Genomic DNA, 20458 nt, shown 5'->3' with positions numbered 1-20458 from the left:
TTTTTTCCTTCTCTGAAACTTGAGGAGTAAATGTGTGTATGTGTGAAGATGTACGTGTGCACCATCTGCTCTGTGAGTGCGTTTACAAATGCACATACCTAAGGGTATGATTATGGCTTGAATATGTGTTTTTATTCTTGGGCGCTCAAGTAACACATATTTCCTAGGAACTTAGTACTTTCTTGGTGGTAAATAAATGCATATGCATCATCCAATATAAATAACTTATGTTCTCATATGTGAAACATGTGACTCATTTCACCAAACTTATTCAGTAATTTCATCAGCCTTATGAGTTTTCTCAGCCTGATTCCAGAGTTGATTTCCTTTTTGCCTCCTCAACTGCAATTCCCCACCACTTAAAACAAAAGGTATATATTCACTCTCTTTTTTGCAATTAAATATATCTGTATATGAACTCAATTTATGATCTAATTAATATAATTAAAATAGTGTAAAAACATACAGTTAAATAAAATTAATGCCATCAAAATTAATATAGAAAAGAATTTTGGGCAGAGCACAGTGGCACACACCTGTAAACCCAGCAACTTGAGAGTCTGCGGCAGGAGGATCATAAGTTCAAGGCCAACCTCAGCAACTTGGAGATGCCCTAATTACTTTAGCAAGACCCTGTCTCAAAATAAAAAAATAAAAGAGCTGGGAATGTGGCTCTGTGATTAAGTGACCCTGGGTTCAATCCCCAGTACCAAAAGAAAAAGAAAGGAAGAAAGAGAATTTTTAAAACAACCATTTTTTAGTTATTTCAACACTCCCTTTCCCTACAGAATATCCCTAGGAATCCAGTGAGAACATCCCATGTGTTTATCATATTTAAAAAATTTTTTTTATGTTGATGGACCTTTATTTTATTCATTTATTTATATGCGGTGCTGAGAATCGAGCCCAGTGCCTCACATATGCCAGGCAAGCACTCTACCACTGAGCCACCACCCCAGCCCATGTTTATCGTATTTTATAATGACCAGGGAAGATGTGGGAAGGAATAATACAAGATTCTTAAGAAGTACAGTATCCTTTCTAAGGTAATATGCTTGAGTCCAGAGAATGCCTGAGTGGTTTTGGTCTTAAGGTGAAACCTTAAGACATTAAAGAGGTTAAAATTAATAACTGCATTTTCCATTAATATCATGGTTAACCCCCAAATAAGCTGTTTTTATAAAAGATACTGCAATTATTTGGTATAAACACAGGATGCCAGCTAGCACAGTTAACATCGTGTCTTCTGTACCTTGTTAACCTGTTTGTATCCCAGGTTAGACAAAAGGCTTTCCGAGTCCGCCGGGAGCTTCTTCTAGAAGCCCTCTTTCAGAAGTGGGACAGTGATGGCTCAGGCTTCCTGGATCTGAGAGAAGTTGATGAACTCTTGTACACATACAAGGAGGGAATGGAAAAAGAATGTATGAAGAAAGGTAAAATATAAGAATGTTCTTGTTTAAGTTGTGGCACAACTTGGCTTCAAGTTTCCCAGTACTATGACAAATATACAGTTAAAAACCAAACATTGATTTAGTCAAAACCATCAGATACTGCTTCATACTTATTAATGTGGCTATCATTTGAAAAATGGAAAAATAAGTCTTGGCAAGAATGTAGAGAAATTGGACCCCTCATGTATTTGTCAGCATGATCAGAAGTGGATCAGAGTGCTGTGTCCAAAACCTTAATTCTACATAGATTCCTTCTGTGGACCTGAATACCCTCACTTGAGGTTAAGAGAATCCAAACGATGCTACAGTTCTGCCTGATTTCTCTTATTTTTCTCTCTTTGTCTTCACAAGGTCTGAACTATTCTCTCAAGTCTGACTGGTTTACAAATTTCTCTTCAATTTACTAACTTCCTCTCCTTAATGACTTTTTTTTCTCCTTTATTATATTTTCCCCTTCTAATCATTACTTCCCAATCAAAACCTACTAAAATTCTTATTCCAGTATGATAAATTCCTTTCTTCATTAGATCCCAGTTTAAATGATTTTGCTTTTTACTGGCTTTAAAGGTCTATCTGTTGACTTTTGAATACCATATTTCCAATCTTTAAAGTGTATAGTGCATGGGCTGTTTAAGTTCTTCAACCCTTTCCAAAACATCCTTACATTGTTGATCTTCAAATGTGCCTAAAGTTTATCAATTGTCATGTTCTCTTCAGTCTGCAAACTTTAAATTACACTGCACTGCTTGTCTAAGACTATGCCCAGAGAGTTGGCTATGCACTTTAATTTTCCATTTAAATGACAAGATTTGCCTTAATATTTAAATTTCTATTTACATAGCATACTTAATGAAATTTCAGAAGACATAATGAAGGGCTGGAGTTGTGGCTCAGAGATAGAGCCTCACTCTACCTGTGTGAAGCACTGAGTTCGATCCTCAGCATCACATAAAAATATTGTGTCACCTATAACTAAAAAATAAATATTAAAAAAGAGCACAATGAGGTGGTTCCTACTTATAAGATTGGCGAATTTCATAGCATAGAACTATACTCTACAGAGAACCCTATACATCGGTTAGGGTGGCTGGGTTCCAATATTGGGTCTTCACTAACGGGTCCTGTGAACCTGGGCCTGTAACTTAACCTCCATAGACTCAAATTTCTTTGTTTGTAAAGTGAAAGAGTGAGCCATGATGAATTTTTTAAAATTTTTTCTTATCAAATTTTTAATAAAGATCTTAGCCATTTTTTAAGTGAATATCCTTTTACTGGATTTTTCCCAATTGCAAATGAAATATCATTTTCCATCCTTAATTAGAAATAACACTTATAATGGGACTGTACAAATTCAGGTCAAAATAAAAAATGCATGTATTTTGTGACTTCATAAGAGAAATGATGAATTTTAGAATTAAGGGATCTAAAAATAATGTTATAAGTGAATTCCATATATTGGAGTATATGGAATTACATATAACTGAAACACAGCACTTGGGATAGATAAAAGCACAAAATGTAAAGCCCAGCAAATGAGAAAGAAATGAGGAGGCAGAATATGCTGCCAAATGAAAATGTTTGAAAGTATGAATAAATAACCATTAATTCTCTCTAAGGGCAGACTTATACAAAATGATTCTCAATAAACACGGATTGATAGTCACTTGGTCAGAAATAGCTGTTGACCTGGCGGCAGTGCTGGGAGCCATTAGCCAAGTAGGTATGACAATTTCCTTGCCAGCATACCCCGTGTTGCTGACATGTTGCAGCGACATTGAATGTAGGTGACCTTGCTCAAGGACCAAGGCAGGGTGTTCCCGGTTTTAAGATAATCGTGTTTAGGGCGTTCCCAGTTTAGGTTCCAGGTTTAAGGTTTAAGATTATTCCTCCTGGGAATAGGGTGTATCCTGCTGCCTGAGTTCCCCTTGAGTTCTCACGGGATTCAGACAGTATATTTTGGAGATAGAAGCCCAGTGGAGGTGGAGTTGGGCAGAGAACGTGGATTTGGGCAGAGAACGTGGATTTGGGCAGAGAACGTGATTGTAGACGGCTGGTGTGAGTTCGGGAATAAAGAGTTGCTGTTTGAATCTACAAGCTGTGTGGTGGCTCGTGATTGTGTGCCCAGCCAGACTGCGGCATTTGTGCCCAGCCAGACTGTGGCATTTGGTGGCCCGTACGGGGAACTTCTGAAGCTTGGAGGTAAGTGAAATTGCTCGCCCCTGAGGAAGAGCGAAAGAATGGGTGACCAATTCAAAAAACAATGTGTTATTGTTTTGATTTATCTTGTTTTTGTTTCAAGCTGCCTATCCCTAGAAATTTCTCAGGCAAACTGGAAAAAATGGTTGACTAAAGGTTTGAAGTTTGTCGGCCCTGAGGAAGAGAAAATTGATACAATGATTTTTTATTCCGTTTTTGTTTCATTCAATTTCGGCTTTGTTTTGTGCTATCTTATTGGGTTGCGTTATCTTTATAGTAGATTAGAAATAAGTAAAAAACAAACTGAAAAGATGTTAAGTAAATTGTTAGAGGTTCAGACCATGGAGAAAGACATTTTAGATCAAGCAAAAGAGAAGGTCTCTCGAGCTAGTCAGACAGAGGAAGAAAATTTAAAGGAAAAGGGGTTGTTAGGAAAAAGGCCACAACAGGAGGCTGTTACTAACTCCGTTTTATCACAAGAGGGCATAATTCAACCAACAGCCCCACCGATGGAGACAGCTGAGTGGCCCTCAAACCCCGTAGTTGATAAATGGGATCCTGAGACAGGACCTCAAAGATTAGCATGCCCTGTACTTGAACAGGCAGGAGGGCAGCGAATTCACCGTGCATTAGATTTTAAAACAGTGAAGCAGTTAAAGGAGGCTGTAACAACCTATGGTCCCCAAGCTCCCTTCACGGTAAGCATGGTTGAGTCCATTACTAACTTGGACATGACGCCAGCAGATTGGGCTAGCATGTGTAAATCTGTACTAAATGGAGGACAATATTTGTTATGGAAGGTTGCCAATGAGGAATTTTGCGCGGAGACAGCTAGGCGAAATGCAGCAGCCGGTTACCCTCAAAGAAATCTAGATATGTTGTTAGGAAAAGGACCTTATGAGGGTCAACGGCAACAAATTGAATATGATCCTGCTATATATGCACAAATTGCTGCAGACGCAGTTAGGGCATGGAAGACTTTACAAGGACATGGAGATTTACAAGGTCAGCTATCTAAGGTAATACAGAGAGCTAATGAACCTTACGCTGACTTTGTAGATAGGCTAATTCAAATGGCTGCCAAAATTTTTGGGGATACAGAACAAGCAATGCCATTAATAAAACAACTGGCTTATGACCAAGCAAATCGTTGCTGCAGAGAGGTTATTAGACCATGGAGACATGAAGATTTAAACACATATATTAAATTATGTAGAGATATTAATGAACAAGGGCAAGTCTTGGCAGCTGCAGTACAACAGGCTTTAGATGCCAGGCCAAAAACATGCTATGATTGTGAACAAACAGGACATTTTAAAAGGAATTGCCCCATAGGAGGAGGGTTTAACAAAAGTAGGTATCAAAGGAATAGAATACCGGGTATTTGCCCACGATGCCGTAGAGGGAGACATTGGGCTAATGAATGCCGTTCTCAAACCACCATAGAAGGTACTCCCTTATCAAAAAACGAACAAAGACCAGGTATTTATCCAAGATATCGTGGAGAAAGGCATCAGGCTCCATTGCCAAAAAACGGACAGGGGGGCCCAATGCTCCGGGGCCCACAACCACAAATATACGGGGCAGTGGAGGATCCCAGCAACACCATCAGGGTAGTGCCCAGGACACATTGTCCATTAAATCCCTCATCAGACAAACCCGAGGGAGCGCAGGGTTGGACATCTGCGCCTCTGCCAGAGCAGTATTAACTCCAGAGATGGGAGTTCAAATCATTCCCACAGGAGTAAAAGGACCTCTTCCCCAAGGAACAGTAGGCTTATTATTGGGACGTAGTTCATCTACATTAAAAGGACTTATGATAAGTCCTGGGGTAATTGATCCCGATTATGTAGGTGAAATAAAAATTATAGCTAGTTCTCCAAGAGGTATATCAGTAATTTCACCTGGAGATAGAATAGCACAGTTGTTAATAATACCCAGCCTACATAATAAATTTCCTAGTCATAGTGTAGAAAGAGGTTCCAGGGGATTAGGCTCCACAGGTGTAGATTGGGCTATGTTGTCTTTAAATTTAGATTCTCGCCCAATGCTAAAACTAAATATTCAAGGTCATGAGTTTAATGGGCTACTGGACACAGGAGCTGACCTTAGCATCATATCTCGTCAAGAATGGCCAAAACATTGGCCATTACAACAAGCCACTCAAACGCTTCGAGGCCTAGGAGTGGCGACTAATCCCCATAGAAGTTCTATGATATTAGATTGGAAGGATCCTGAAGGATGTGAAGGAACTATACAGCCATATGTATTGGATCATCTTCCTATAAATTTATGGGGACGAGATGTCCTAGATCAATTAGGTTTGACGTTAACAAATAACATCAATCCTAATGTGCCCACTACTAGGGCTAGACAAGGCTTTAGGAAAGAAAAAAGATTAGGAAAACAAGGGCAAGGTATAGCAGCACCAGTACAAATAGATCAAGGAACAGACAGACATGGGTTGGATTTTCAGAAAAGGCCACTGAGACAATAAAAATTACTTGGAAATCAGAAAGACCAGTGTGGGTTCCTCAGTGGCCCCTGACTAAAGAAAAGACACAAGTAGCCCATGATCTGGTCAAACAACAATTAGCGGAAGGACATATACAACCTTCCATATCTCCCCATAATACTCCCATTTTTGTCATCAAAAAGAAATCTGGTAAATGGAGATTATTGCAAGATTTAAGAGCCATTAATAATGAGATGGTTATTATGGGACCTGCTCAATCAGGGATTCCTCAATTGTCTGCTTTGCCAAAAACCTGGCATGTTTTAGCTATAGATATTAAAGATTGTTTTTTTTCAATTCCAATTCATCCCAAGGATAGTCCACGTTTTGCATTTACTATCCCTGCATTAAATCATGAAGGTCCTGATCAGAGATATGAATGGAAAGTACTCCCTCAAGGGATGGCTAACAGTCCAACTATGTGCCAAATATATGTTAACAAAGCAATCCAGCCACTTAGAAATCAAAATCCTGAACTACAAATATTTCACTATATGGATGATGTATTATTGGCACATAAAGATAAAAACATATTGCTGGAATGTTATGCCACACTTACAAACTTATTAAAAAATTATAATCTAGAGATAGCAATAGATAAAGTACAATTAAATTTTCCAATTAATTATTTAGGAGTTCTATTATCCTCAACCATGGTCCGTCCACCAAAAATTCAAATACGAGTAGATCAACTCAAATCACTTAACGACTTTCAAAAGTTATTGGGAGACATAAATTGGATAAGGCCTTATCTAGGTATACCAACAGGAGAATTGGGACCTTTATTTGATATTCTAAAAGGTCCATCAGATCCAAATTCACCCCGCATGTTAACTCCTAAAGCAAGAAAGGCATTAAAAATTATTGAAACATATATGGAAAATATGCATTTGGATAGAATTGATATAAGTTTGCCTTTATTATTTATTGTACTACCAACAAAAAATATTCCTACAGGAGTATTTTGGCAAGAAGGTCCATTATTGTGGATACATTTATCTTATTCTCCTAACACTATTCTTACTAGGTATCCTGAGGCTGTAGGACAATTAATACTCAAAGGAATAAAAGCAGCGAAGGGAGTGTTTGGAATTTCTCCCAATAAAATTATTACTCCATATACTATGGATCAAATTGATGAGTTAGCTAATGAGTTAAATACTTGGGCAATAATCATGTGTAAATCTAATGTTTCATTTGATAATCATTTACCATCTAATCCTTTGTTGTCTTTTTGGTCTAAGCATCCTGTAGTTTTTCCTAAAATGACAAGAAAAACACCTATCATGAATGCTCCAAATATATTCACTGATGGGTCTAATAATGGTACAGCAGCAGTAGTTACCCCAGATCAAACTTTTACATTTTTAGTACCCAAACAATCAGCTCAAAAGGTAGAGCTTAATGCAGTTTTACAAGCTTTTTTGATGTTTAAAGATTCTGTATTTAATTTATTTTCTGATAGTCAGTATGTAGTTAATGCTATAGTATCTCTTGAAGATGCTGGTAGGATTTCCCCTTCTTCTACTGTTTTCTCTTTGTTTTCCACTATACAAAGTCTAATCTGGGACAGAAAAGATCCATTCTTCATAGGACATATTAGGGCACATACAGGATTGCCTGGAGCCCTTAGTTTAGGCAATGATTTAGCAGATAAAACTACACATGACATACATATTTTCTCTACATTTGAAGAAGCTACAAATTTTCATAAAAGGTTTCATGTTAATGCTAATACTTTACAAAAGCGTTTTAAAATAACTAAGGAACAAGCCAGACATATAATAAAACAATGTCAAAATTGTGTGACATTTTTACCACAAGTTAATCTTGGAGTCAATCCTAGAGGACTGATACCTAACCATATTTGGCAGATGGACGTCACACACTTGCCAGAATTTGGAAAATTAAAATATTTACACGTTACAGTCGATACTTCTTCCGGATTTTTGATGGGCTCCCTTCATGCCGGAGAAAAAACTAAAGATGTTATAGCTCATTGCTTACAAAATTTTGCCACTGTGGGCGTTCCTAAACAGTTAAAAACCGATAATGGTCCTGGCTATACCTCTACCTCTTTTAAACAATTTTGCTCATCATTTGGTATTACTCATATAACAGGAATCCCATACAATCCACAGGGACAAGGCATAGTTGAAAGAGCTCATCAAACTATTAAAACATACTTATTAAAGCAAAAAGAGGGAATTGGAAGGGGGTATATATCCCCCAAAGATAAACTTAAAATAACGCTTTTTACTCTAAACTTTTTAAATTTGGATTCATCAGGACTTAGTGCTGCGGAAAGGCATATGTATCCAAAAAATGTACATAAGCCTAAAGTACTTTGGAAAGATATTCTAACAGGACAATGGAAAGGTCCTGACCCAGTGATTGTCTGGAGTCGGGGGTCTGTTTGTGTTTTTCCACAGGGAGAACAGCAGCCCATTTGGATTCCAGAGAGATTAACTAAAACAATTTCTACAGATCGAAAAGAAGATGATTTGACTCAAATCCATAACAGCTGATATCCAGAACTCCAGCTTGGCCATTCTTACATCTGCGACAGTGATTAACCAGTGATGCAATTTTTATTTCCTTGCCAGCGCACCCCATGTTAATTGTGATAGTGCTGGCATATCTTTGCTGATGGTGTCACCAGTGATGCAATTTTTTCCCAAGGAGCCGTCAATTGGCTTGGTGTCGTGGCATTTCTGTATCCTCCTCCCTTCTGCTAGTGATGGTCTAAAATTTGGGGGCCAATGGCTTATGCTGGACCGGTAGTCAGTGACGGGTATGATCCAATTGCAGTGGTATCAACCTAAGACAGGAGGCTGACGCCTAAAGGTCAGTTTTCCGATGACGGGTAAGAACCATATGTTGAATTGGACAACCTACCAGGCACGGTCCATAAGCCACATTAACCTCACTCCCCCACTGGCACCAAGGCCAAATTTGGGGGCCAACAGAGGTGAGGCAAAGAACCTCACCCCCCCACTGGTGCATAGACTTATCCACAAGTATGGCTGTATGCTGGACCGGTAGTCAGTGACGGGTATGATTCAATTGCAGTGGTATCAACCTAAGACAGGAGGCTGACGCCTAAAGGTCAGTTTTCCGATGACGGGTAAGAACCATATGTTGAATTGGACAACCTACCAGGCACGGTCCTTAAGCCACATTGCTTGTTGTTTAATTAATCAGAAGGGGGGAGATGCTGGGAGCCATTAGCCAAGTAGGTATGACAATTTCCTTGCCAGCATACCCCGTGTTGCTGACATGTTGCAGCGACATTGAATGTAGGTGACCTTGCTCAAGGACCAAGGCAGATTAGGGTGTTCCCGGTTTTAAGATAATCGTGTTTAGGGCGTTCCCAGTTTAGGTTCCAGGTTTAAGGTTTAAGATTATTCCTCCTGGGAATAGGGTGTATCCTGCTGCCTGAGTTCCCCTTGAGTTCTCACGGGATTCAGACAGTATATTTTGGAGATAGAAGCCCAGTGGAGGTGGAGTTGGGCAGAGAACGTGGATTTGGGCAGAGAACGTGGATTTGGGCAGAGAACGTGATTGTAGACGGCTGGTGTGAGTTCGGGAATAAAGAGTTGCTGTTTGAATCTACAAGCTGTGTGGTGGCTCGTGATTGTGTGCCCAGCCAGACTGCGGCATTTGTGCCCAGCCAGACTGTGGCACGGCAGTATAGAAGAGTTAGCTTCTACTCTCTAAAAAGAAAGAAAATTCTAAATTTGAGTATTGACTGACAAATTATTGGCAAATCTTCAAACAGTTCTTTTGTTTGTTTATTGTTTTGTTCCGCTCTTCTTATTTCTTCTGTGTCCAAGATTAAAAATTGAGTTGCTGAGTGCCGTTACACATGCCTATAATCCCAGAGGCTTGGGAGACTTAGGCAGAAGGATCGCAAATTCAAAGCCAGCATCAGCAATTTATTAAGACCCTGTCTCTGGGAAAAAAAAAAAAAAAAGTCTAGAGATGTGAGTCCGTGGTTAAGAGCCCCAGTACCAAAAAAAAAACAGGTTTGTTTTAACTTTTGGTACTGAGGATTGAACCTAAGGGCACTAAACTATATCCACACTCCTTTTTTATTTTTATTTTGAGACAAGAGACTTGCTAAATTGCTGAAGGCCTCACTAAGTTGCTGAGATTGGCCTTAAACTTGAAATTCTCCTCTAAAAATTGGGATTTAAATATCATAAAGTCACAGGGTTAGAAGTTTGTAGAATTGTTTCTGTTGGTGCTCTCAAAATGGAAGTTTGATATATAGAAAGAGAAACTTGAAATTTTAGGTTGTCATTCCCCACCTCTTTTTTTTTTTTTTTTTTGGCAGAGGGTACCGGGGATTGAACTCAGGGATACTCGACCACTGAGCCACTTCCCCAGCCCTATTTTGTATTATTTTTAGAGACAGGGCCTCACTGAGTTGCTTAGCACCTCACTTTTGCTGAGGTTGGCTTTGAAGTGGATCCTCCTGCCTTGGCCTCCTGAGCCTCTGGGATTATAGGCCTGGCCACCACACCCTGCTGCCCCCCCTCTTTTTTTTCTCTCATTGAGATTTTAATGTAGGGGGTGGAGGGAAAGGGGAAGGGAAGGAGTGGGAGGAAAGAAGGGGAAGGGGCAATACTGGGGACTGAATTAGAACAAATTCCATGCTTTATGTAATTATGTCATAGTATATTCTATTGCCATGTATAACTAAAAAGAACCAATAAAATTAATTAATTATTAATTAAAATATAGATGTAAATAAAATAAAAATATGGAATGCTTCATGAATTTGCATGTCATCCTTGCGCAGGGGCCATGCTAATCTGTGTATCGGTTCAATTTTAGTAAATGTGCTGCTGAAGCAAGCACTCCCCTTTTTATTTCTATCTAATACAGCCTAATCTTTTGAGCAGAAATATCACAAATAAAAAGCCATAGAACATGTGACTTGTCTATACCATAGAATTTAATGAAATAGATCACTCTTACCCCATTATTTTCCATGGAATAGCTGTTAATGCTGTTGGCTATGTCCTTTCGTTTTCTATTTAAATTATAAGATTTGCTTTAATATTTAAATTTCTATTTAAATAAGACATTTAACTCTTAAAACTAAAACTTTTTTGAGACAAGTTCTTGCTACGACAATATGTTGATACATATTCAGTCACATTAATTTTTCATAGGATTCTCAGCATATTATGGTAAACTTTTTTTCTTTCAGGAAAAATATGATCATGTCCTATGAATTTGATCAATCTTAGCCTCTTTAGCCATGAACTCAAAAGAGAGAAATGGAATTACACCTGGTACAGCGCAGAGGAAGGAAGCTTTGAGAAAAGATTAAAACTTAAAACTTCGGTTTTATCCAAGTGCTGTGGCAGCAACTCAGGAGGCTGAGTCAGGAGATAGCAAATTTATGGCCAGCCTCAGCAATTTAGCGAAATGAGACCCTGTCTTAAAATAAAAAATAAAAAAAGTACTGGAGGTGTTGCTCAGTGGTAAAGTATGCTTGGACTCAATCCCAAGTACAAAAACATAACAACAATAAAAACCCTTGGACTTTAGTTAGATCTTTAGTTTGAATACATTCTCTTCCTCATTAGTGCTACTGTCTCTTTCAGTATCCTTTTCCTCTTTTTAGAGAATGAGGCTAATTCCTACTTCCCTGGTGAACTGTAGGAATTAAAGATGATATATATATATATATATATATATATATATATATATATATATATATATATATATAGAAATATTTATTATCAGGTTTACAATACTCCAAAGACATGAATTTTATACTCTCTCTCTCTCTCTCTCTCTCTCTTTTGATACTAAGTATTGAACCCAGAGACGTTACCACTGAGCCATATCCCATCCCTTTTTAATTTTTATTTTGAGACAGGGTCTTGCTAAATTTCCAAGGCTGGCTTTGAACTTTTGATCCTTAGTTACTGGGATTACAGGAGTGTACCACTGTGCCCAGCTTACCTCAATGTCCTGAGTAACTGGAACTACAGGCACATGTGCCATAACAACTGGTTAAACTAAAACATTTTGGTAATACATTCTGTTACCAAATTCCAGAAATCTTTTTTCCCCATATTTTTATGGGTGCATTATACTTGTATGCAATGGTGGGATTCATTGTTATATATTCTTACATACACACAATGTAATAATTTAATTTGGCCAGTATCCTTTCCCAATATTTCCCCTTTCCCTCTTCTCCCTCCCAGTAGTCCCTTTCCTCTACTCTATCCCGAAATCTTGAACATTATTTAAAAGTCTCATTGAAAAGCACACAAAGTGGTTTTTTTGTTTTGTTTTTTTTAAGAAACTAAAAACTGGGCAAGTAGGTGTTGTAAAATGACAATTTCTTTGCTTTAGAACTCTGGAATAAGGAATCAATAGGAAACTCCTCCGTTGTTCCTTGATTTTCATGACCTTGACACTTTGAAAGATTGTAGACTTGTTTTTAGGAAGTCCTTTATTTACATTTGTCTAATGTTTCCTCTTGCTTAAATTCAGGTTATTGATCTTCAGCAGAAATATATTGTGTAATCAATGCTGTTTTTGTTGAATGATATCAGAAGTCCCATGATAACTTTGATCAGTTTATTGAGATGCTTTCTAAACAGGTCCCTCCACTCTAAAGTCACTCTTATTCCCTTTGAAACTAATAAGTATTTTATGAATGTGCTTTGAAACTATGTAAGTAGTCCTTCCATTTTTTGTCAAACTTTTCATTTATTCATTTATAGCAGTATATAGTGGCTTCCTATTTTATTCAGTGGGTTATAATCCAAAACTATCATTATTTGTTTTGATGCTAATATTGTCCCAAATTTATTTATTTTTTCAGTTATGTGCACAGTTACTTTATTTCTGCAGAATCTCCTTGGTGAACATATATTTTTTTTCAGGCTTACATAATACAGTTTAAAAAAATCATTTATTTATTTATTTTTATTTATATATGACAGCAAAATGCATTACAATTCTTATTATACATATAGAACACAATTTTCATATCTCTGGTTGTATACAAAGTATATTCACACAAATTTATGTCTTCATACATGTACTTTGGATAATAATGATCATCATGTTCCATCATTATTTCTAAACCCATGCCTCCCTACCCTTCCTCTCCAACCCCTCTGCCCTATCTAGAGTTTGTCTATTGTCCCAAATTTAAACAAAGGGAAGTCCTTTTATCTGACTCCTGTGTCTTCCCTTTCCCACTCCCAAAATTTTATAAGGAAAAATTTCAAACATTCAGCAAAACTGAGGAATTTTATGGCGAGGCATCTGTAGACCACCTGGATTCTACCATTACCATTTTACTACCCTTTCTTATTATCTATCTGCCTCCATCTATTTTTCCATCTATCTCTGTTATTTTTATGCATTTCAAAGTATATTATATACTTCTCACTAATTACTCCAGCATGCGTATCATTAATTGGAGTGTTTGTTAAAAGCTTTTTTTCTTTTGAGGTAAAATTTTCATAAAATTAGATGCATAAATTTTAAGTGTACAATGAGTTTTGGCAAATACATGACCTGAGTACTCCATGCTTGCATCAAGAACAAAAAAACTTTCCCATTCAATCCCACCATCTAATCCCCAAGGCAACCCCTCTTCTCTTTTTTTCTACCATAGTTTTAACTCTTCTAAAACTACATAAAAATGAAGTCATACAATATATACTCTTTTTTTGTAAGGTTTCCTTCACTCAGCATAATTTTCCTTGAGATGGTTACAGGTTGTTGCATATATTAGAATTTTGCTTCTATTTATTGCTGAATAGTATTCCACTGTATGAATATATCATGTTTGTTTATCTGGTCTCTAAACACCTGGGTTGTTTCTTGTTCTTGACTATTATGAATAAAGCTGCTCCAAACAATCTTATACTAATCTTTATGTGGATATATGTGTTTATTTCTTATTAATAAATATACAGGAGTAGAATTTCTGGACCATAGGGTACATATTTTTAGTTTTATAAGGAGCTGTCATATAGTTTCCTCTGTTTTTTTTTTTGGTACTGGGGATTGAACTCAGGGGCGCTTAACCACTGAGCCACACAACATCAACCCCCCCTTATATATATATATATATATATATATATATATATATATATATATATATATATATATATATAATTTTTAAGTCATAGTTGGGCACAATACCTTTATTTTATTTATTTATTTTTATGTGGTGCCGAAGATTGAACCCAGTGTCTTGCAGGTGATAGGCAAGTACTCTACCGCTGAGCCACAACCCCAGCGCTTCCCCCCTCCCCCCAGGATCTTGACAGACAGGATCTTGCTGAGTTAACTTAGGGCCTCGCTAGCTTTGAACTCGGGATCCTCCTGCCTCAGGCTCCTGAGTTGCAGGGATTACAGGAGTGTACCACCATGCCTGGCTCCTCTGTTCTTTTAATGTGTTTCCATCATTCTTTTTTTTTTTTTCCATGTTTTAATTGGTGCCTTATAGTTGTACATACTTGTGGGATTTGTTGTTATGTATTTGTACATGTACACAATGTAACAGTATACATTTGCCAATATTGTTTCCATCATTCTTAACACACTACCTTGATTTCTACTATACTGACATCTTCTAGATCCCTCTTATACTGAGGGATAATCCATTTCCTCAGAAAATCCTGGTTTCTTTTAATGGGAAGTAGTATTTAAAAGCCAAAATCTGAATTCTACATATGCTCATTGTTCAGAAGTCTCTGCTCCCACGTTTCTTAGTGAACAGAGGGAGGGGATTTGTTTGTATGTGTGTTTGCACATGCACATGCATGTATGTACAAAAACATTCATACCTGTGCTTCTATTTCATCTATTAATATTAAAAATCATGAGTTCATACCAATATCTCCAAGTCTAATCTAACACAACAGGATTCATTCTAGTTTTCTCCCTTTCCATTTTTGAAGCTCCCTACTTTGGCTCATGTTATCCTGGGCATATTTATTTATTTGGCCCATCAGTCTATCAGTTCTACATGGAATGAATCTTCAATCACTGCTGCTGTCCTCTCTCCTGCTCTTATGTCCTTGTATATTTGAAATCATTTTAAAAATATTTTTAAAATTGTAGATGGACACAATATCTTTATTTGTTTATTTTTTTGTGGTGCTGAGGATCGAATTCAGTGTCTCACAGGTGCTAGCAAGCACTCTACCACTGAGCTACAACCCCAGCCCTTTATGTCTTCTTTCTTACATCACTTAAGGACACTATACTACACTACCCTTCCCTCATGCTTCACTTGGGGTGTTGACATTCCACATGAGATTCCCTTCTCCAAGTGGTGATCTTGGAATGTGGATATTCCTTAGATTCTGATGCTGTATGACAAGGCAGTTTTCAAACCTTCCTCAGTCCATTTAGTGTATTCAGATTCTGGCTCCCAATGCTGGACTTGGGCCAGTTCTGCATGTTGGACTTCTCTTCCACACTGACATCTGCTTCATCCTGTTTAGATTATGATTTCCCCAGGCCAAGCTGTCTGTAAGATATGGAAAAATTATAAACCCCAAAATAGTGTGGCCTGGGAAGAGGGAGTGAGGAAGAAGGCAACACACTGATAACAAGGAGTTCCCAGTTACAGGACAATCCCTGGGAAGGAAGCAAATATCATCCAGTGTTAAGACAATCCCTGGGAAGGAGATATCTATCAAGCCTAAAATGGCAGTCTCTGGGGAGAAGCCAAAGCATTGATCCTTCCCCAAATAAATCCTTTCCTAGTGACAGTACAATGGGACCCTGAAGGGAAAGAGATAAGTACTGAATGCTGACCCCAGACCTTCTATTCTTCCCCAAGTAAAAATATTGCCCAGTGAAAGCAAATTTCAAATTCTAAAACAACTTGTTCCCTGAGTGCCTGAACTGACACACTTTGTCAATAATTAAGTCATTTCTCAGTGTAACATATATAAGCACAGATTCCTCCTTGGGCCTGTGGCTCACATTCCATCAGGAAAGAGGGTCCACCAAATGCATGATTCCACTGCTGAATAAAGGCTTTGCTGATCTGTGAAATTTGCACCCAGTGGCTTGGTCATTTTATATTAACACTGTTCCCTCTATTTGCATGTCCTTTTCATTCTGGTCAGGATTAAACATCCACATGGGGCTTTGGTTCCCCAACCTAAACCACCTCTCTGTTGAACTATCCTCTTCACCCACATTGGTTGTAAGTTGCCCTTCCATATGCATGCCTTCTGCACCCTGCTCACACTCTGACAATACATGCTAAGCCACCTCTGCACAGATGACCTCCTCAACACATTTGGACTCCAATACCCTGACCTGCTTCTTGACCAGGAGGGGTTACTTACCTTGCTCTGGCCCACCAGTGGCTTTAGAACCAAAATGCTCAAGAAAAGAAAGGAATATAATAATAATAATAATAATAATAATAATAATAATAATAATAAGGAGGAGGAGGAGGAGGAGGAGGAGACCATAAAGCACTTTAAGCCTAATAGGAGGCTGTCACTTAGGATCCTTTGGGTTCAAATAATAGAAAGTACAATCCAAAACACTTAAGAAAAAAAGAAATTTAATCAAACTATGTTATTTGCATGTATGAACATGGCATAAAGAATCCCAAAATAGTATAATTATAATGCATCAATGAAAAAAAGAAATTTGTTCATGCAATGGTAAAGTTCAGAACTACTTCAGAACACAACTAGGTTTGGGAGTTCAAATAATGACATTAGGTTAGGTATCTGGTTCTTTCTCTTTCTCTTGTTTTCAGCCCAGCCCCTGCTTTCTTCTGTTTTATCTCCATTGTCATAAAACCTCTCCATTTGTGGTGACCAGGTCCATCCTCACATATTCATTCAAACTCAGTAGAAATAAAATAGAAAGTGTCCTCTTCCTAATGATTCTGCATAAATCTTGTACTAAATCAACCACCCAGGCATAAGTCTAAGATGCATGCTCAATCTGTAGAACTATGAGTAGAATCCAATTCAAACACATAAACTGAGATGGGAGAGGAGTGGTGGCAAAACTGGAGAGAACTACCAAGACAAAGATGAGTGGAAGCTAAAAAACAAAAATCAATGAGTGTCCAACTACAGAAATGAGAAGCTCACTGCATATGATAAAATGACTATAAGTTCCCAGTAGTATTTGATAATTGTCAAATAAATGACATAGAATAAATGCTATTGTCTTTCATGGGAAGGAGAAATCACAGTAGAAGACTTCACAAGGAAGGAGAGACTTAGGACTATACTTTAAAGGGAAGGGGTAGCTACCTTATAATGTTAACTTATAAGAAATGTCAAAAAAATTTGCAAACACAAACCAGAAGACATGTATAAAAATGCTCAAAGTGCTAGTACCAAGAACAAAATATTGAAAACAACCTAAACATCTATCTCCAGGAGAATAAATAATCAATGATAATACACTCATGTGATGGCGTACAATGATGAAAATAAATGAATCACAGCTACAGGAACACGTAGATGGGTACAGTTGCATAATGTTGGATAAAAAAGCAAGTCCCAGAAAACTGCATATGACTTGATAACCTCTTTCTAAAGTTTAAAAAGTCAAACCTAAACCACATATTGTTTAGAAGTATTCATGTAACACATATATTATTGTATAACTCTAACACTATTGGAAAAACAAAAGGGAAGGGAAAGATAAAACCAAATTTCGGGTTGGTAACGGTGGAGGGAGAGGATGGAATAGGGCAGAACAGAGTGGAAAATGTAAGTAATTGGTCATATTCAAGTTTGATAGTAGATTCATCATTGCACAATTAAAAAAATTAAAGAGTATGGATACAGAAGTATGCAAAGCATGGTTAGGGACCATGAATAGAATGAAGGTACTAGAGCAAATAACTACTATATGGTATTAGGAGCAGATTTGATTGGAAATAGATTAAATTGAAATATGGCAGGACTTTGAACCAGAGAATTGAATAATGCATACTCCATTTTAATTTAATTTTACAAACGTATATTGAGTATTTTAGTACTGACCAGTCAATTATAAAGTGATAAAAGCTGGTGTGGGGGTACGAAAATAGAAATGAAAGGAGTGGCCACAAGATACATTGCCAAAGATAAAATTATTATAATTTTAATAATTTTAATGGATAAAATTAAGCTGTTTATTGTAAATGTAGGGAGGAATCAAAGTAGACTCTGGGAGTTTTCCAGCTAAGGAGTAGAATTAAAACAAACCAAAACCAAGAGAAGATGATATAGATGTCTTAGTAAATTTAGTATAGGAAATACCTGAGAAATATTCCTCTGATCTCAGAGATGCCTTTGATATACTTGATTTTCCACAGAGAGTAGTTGTTAAGGGCTTGGGCTTGAAGAGGAGAAAGAAAATTTTCCCAGTAGATGAATGCACTGTTGATTAGTTCTTGGTTTTGTGTTTGTGTCTTTTAGCTAAACTACACTTCCAGTTTCCAAAGTCATACCATGGACATGAAGTAAAGTTGTCTTCAAAACAATTTCAGAAATACATAGAATTAGTAGTATCTGAACTCAGGGGCAATGAAGATCAAGTTATGGAAAGTATTGTGGAATTTCTGATGAATTCTTTAAAGAGGAGCCATATTGAGGGTCTTAGGAATTGTGCAAGACGAAAATGGCTGCACCAAATCCAACATGCTGCAGAGACAAGTGGAGTGTCTGTGGAGCCAGTATACACTGAGACCTTTAAGACCCTCACCCAGGTATGTTTTCTTTTTTTATATGTATTTATTTTTATTTGTTCTAATCAGTTATTCATAACAGTAGAATGCATTCTGACACATCATACATAACTGGAGTATAACCTCTCATTCTTCTGGGTGTACATGATGTACAGTTACACAGGTCGTAATCATATATGCAACATAGGGTAATAACGTCCTATTCATTCTACTATCGTTTCTACCCCTGTACCCCTCCCTGTCCTTCACTCCCCTCTATCTAATTCCAGGTATGTTTTCTAAAATGATCTAAAAGAGAAAAAATTTCTGAGCTGGGCACAGTGGTGCATGCCTGTAATCCCAGTGATTTGCGAGGCCGAGGCAGGAGGATTGCAAGTTCAAGGCCAGCCTGGGCAACTTAGCAAGACCCTGTCTCAAAATGTAAAAAGAAAGGGGGGGGGATGTGCTCAGTGGTAGAGTACCCTTGTGTCCCATCCCTAGTACTACAAAAAAGAAAAAAAAAAAGGAAGGGAGGGGAAAAGAATTTTCTCACAGTGGGTGATATCCAATGGTTGCGTGGAAGGAGCACTTGATTCTAATACATTACAAATGACCCAAAGCCCAGATGAGATGCCACTGAGATTATGGGTGGTGGGTAAGAAAGAAGCAGAGAAAAAAAGATGTAAAGAAAAGATATGAAAAAGAAGTCTTGGGATTTCTAATTTCATTTGTGCTAAAAGTCTAATAAATAAGCCAAGAATAGACAATGGACTGATACTGAAAAAAAACACCAGAAAAGAGATGTGCAAACAGTTCAAGCTATATTTTCCTTACATGATGTCCAGGGAACTATATATCCATAAAAAAAAAAGAACTATTTAAGCCATAAACTCATCATAAAGTAGATTCCAACATTACACAATATTTCATAGTACTGCCTAGCAGCAAACTGAGACTATTAGAATCCTGTCACTTAAAACACATGGCCCTGTAGAACCATTGCCCACAGCCTTGCACCTCTTCAGAAACTCCCAGATTGCTACTTTTCTTAAGCAGAAACATCACAGCTATTTTTTACGTATATCCCAGATTCCAGTGATACAGGAGACCTGGGCCAGTCATCATCATCATTTTATACATTTCACACACACACACACACACACACACACACACACACACACAATTGGAATCATCTCCTGAATGGCTGAATTTTCCCATGTTGTTGGCAATGGTGAAATTAGGACTAGGAATCCACTCAAGAAAAGGAGGCATTGCTCCAACTTGCTTTAGAGATCTGTGTTACCCTAAGAAAAATCTTATTTTATATTTGTTAATTACTCCACATAACTTATATGTGGAAAAAAGGAATAAAAGCAGAAGAAAAAGAAAGTATGAAACACAAACATAAATAAATAGAAGAGACAAATATCAAGGAAAGTGTCTCTTGTGTCCCCACTTTATGAATATATTCAATGTGTGTTATCACATAATACTGTTAATAATTTAATTTTTTATATAGAGATTTTTAATTATTTTAATTAGAAATAGTAAATGCAGAAAGTCTGAACCCTCAGGCTCCAAGAAACCTTTTCC

The 20458-nt window shown here is 37.4% G+C and overlaps 1 protein-coding gene and 1 non-coding gene across 2 annotated transcripts in view; one reads left to right on the top strand and one right to left on the bottom strand.

Annotated features, from left to right (window-relative positions):
- Efcab5 (EF-hand calcium binding domain 5) overlaps window positions 1-20458 on the top strand; it is a 127101-nt gene that overhangs the window by 77142 nt on the left and 29501 nt on the right. The window contains exons 16-17 of the mRNA XM_071603835.1: window positions 1277-1433; window positions 18618-18907. Coding sequence (XP_071459936.1) covers window positions 1277-1433; window positions 18618-18907 — 447 coding nt within the window. The remainder of the gene's footprint in view (window positions 1-1276; window positions 1434-18617; window positions 18908-20458) is intronic.
- LOC114083331 (U6 spliceosomal RNA) lies at window positions 10925-11028 on the bottom strand. The gene has a single exon (XR_011705178.1). It is a non-coding gene; the product is annotated as a U6 spliceosomal RNA (small nuclear RNA).

Source organism: Marmota flaviventris, chromosome 17 (assembly GCF_047511675.1).
Source record: "Marmota flaviventris isolate mMarFla1 chromosome 17, mMarFla1.hap1, whole genome shotgun sequence".
NCBI lineage: Eukaryota > Metazoa > Chordata > Mammalia > Rodentia > Sciuridae > Marmota > Marmota flaviventris.
The sequence above is the reverse complement of the archived record's forward strand: the minus strand, read 5'-3'. Positions and strand labels throughout refer to the sequence as shown.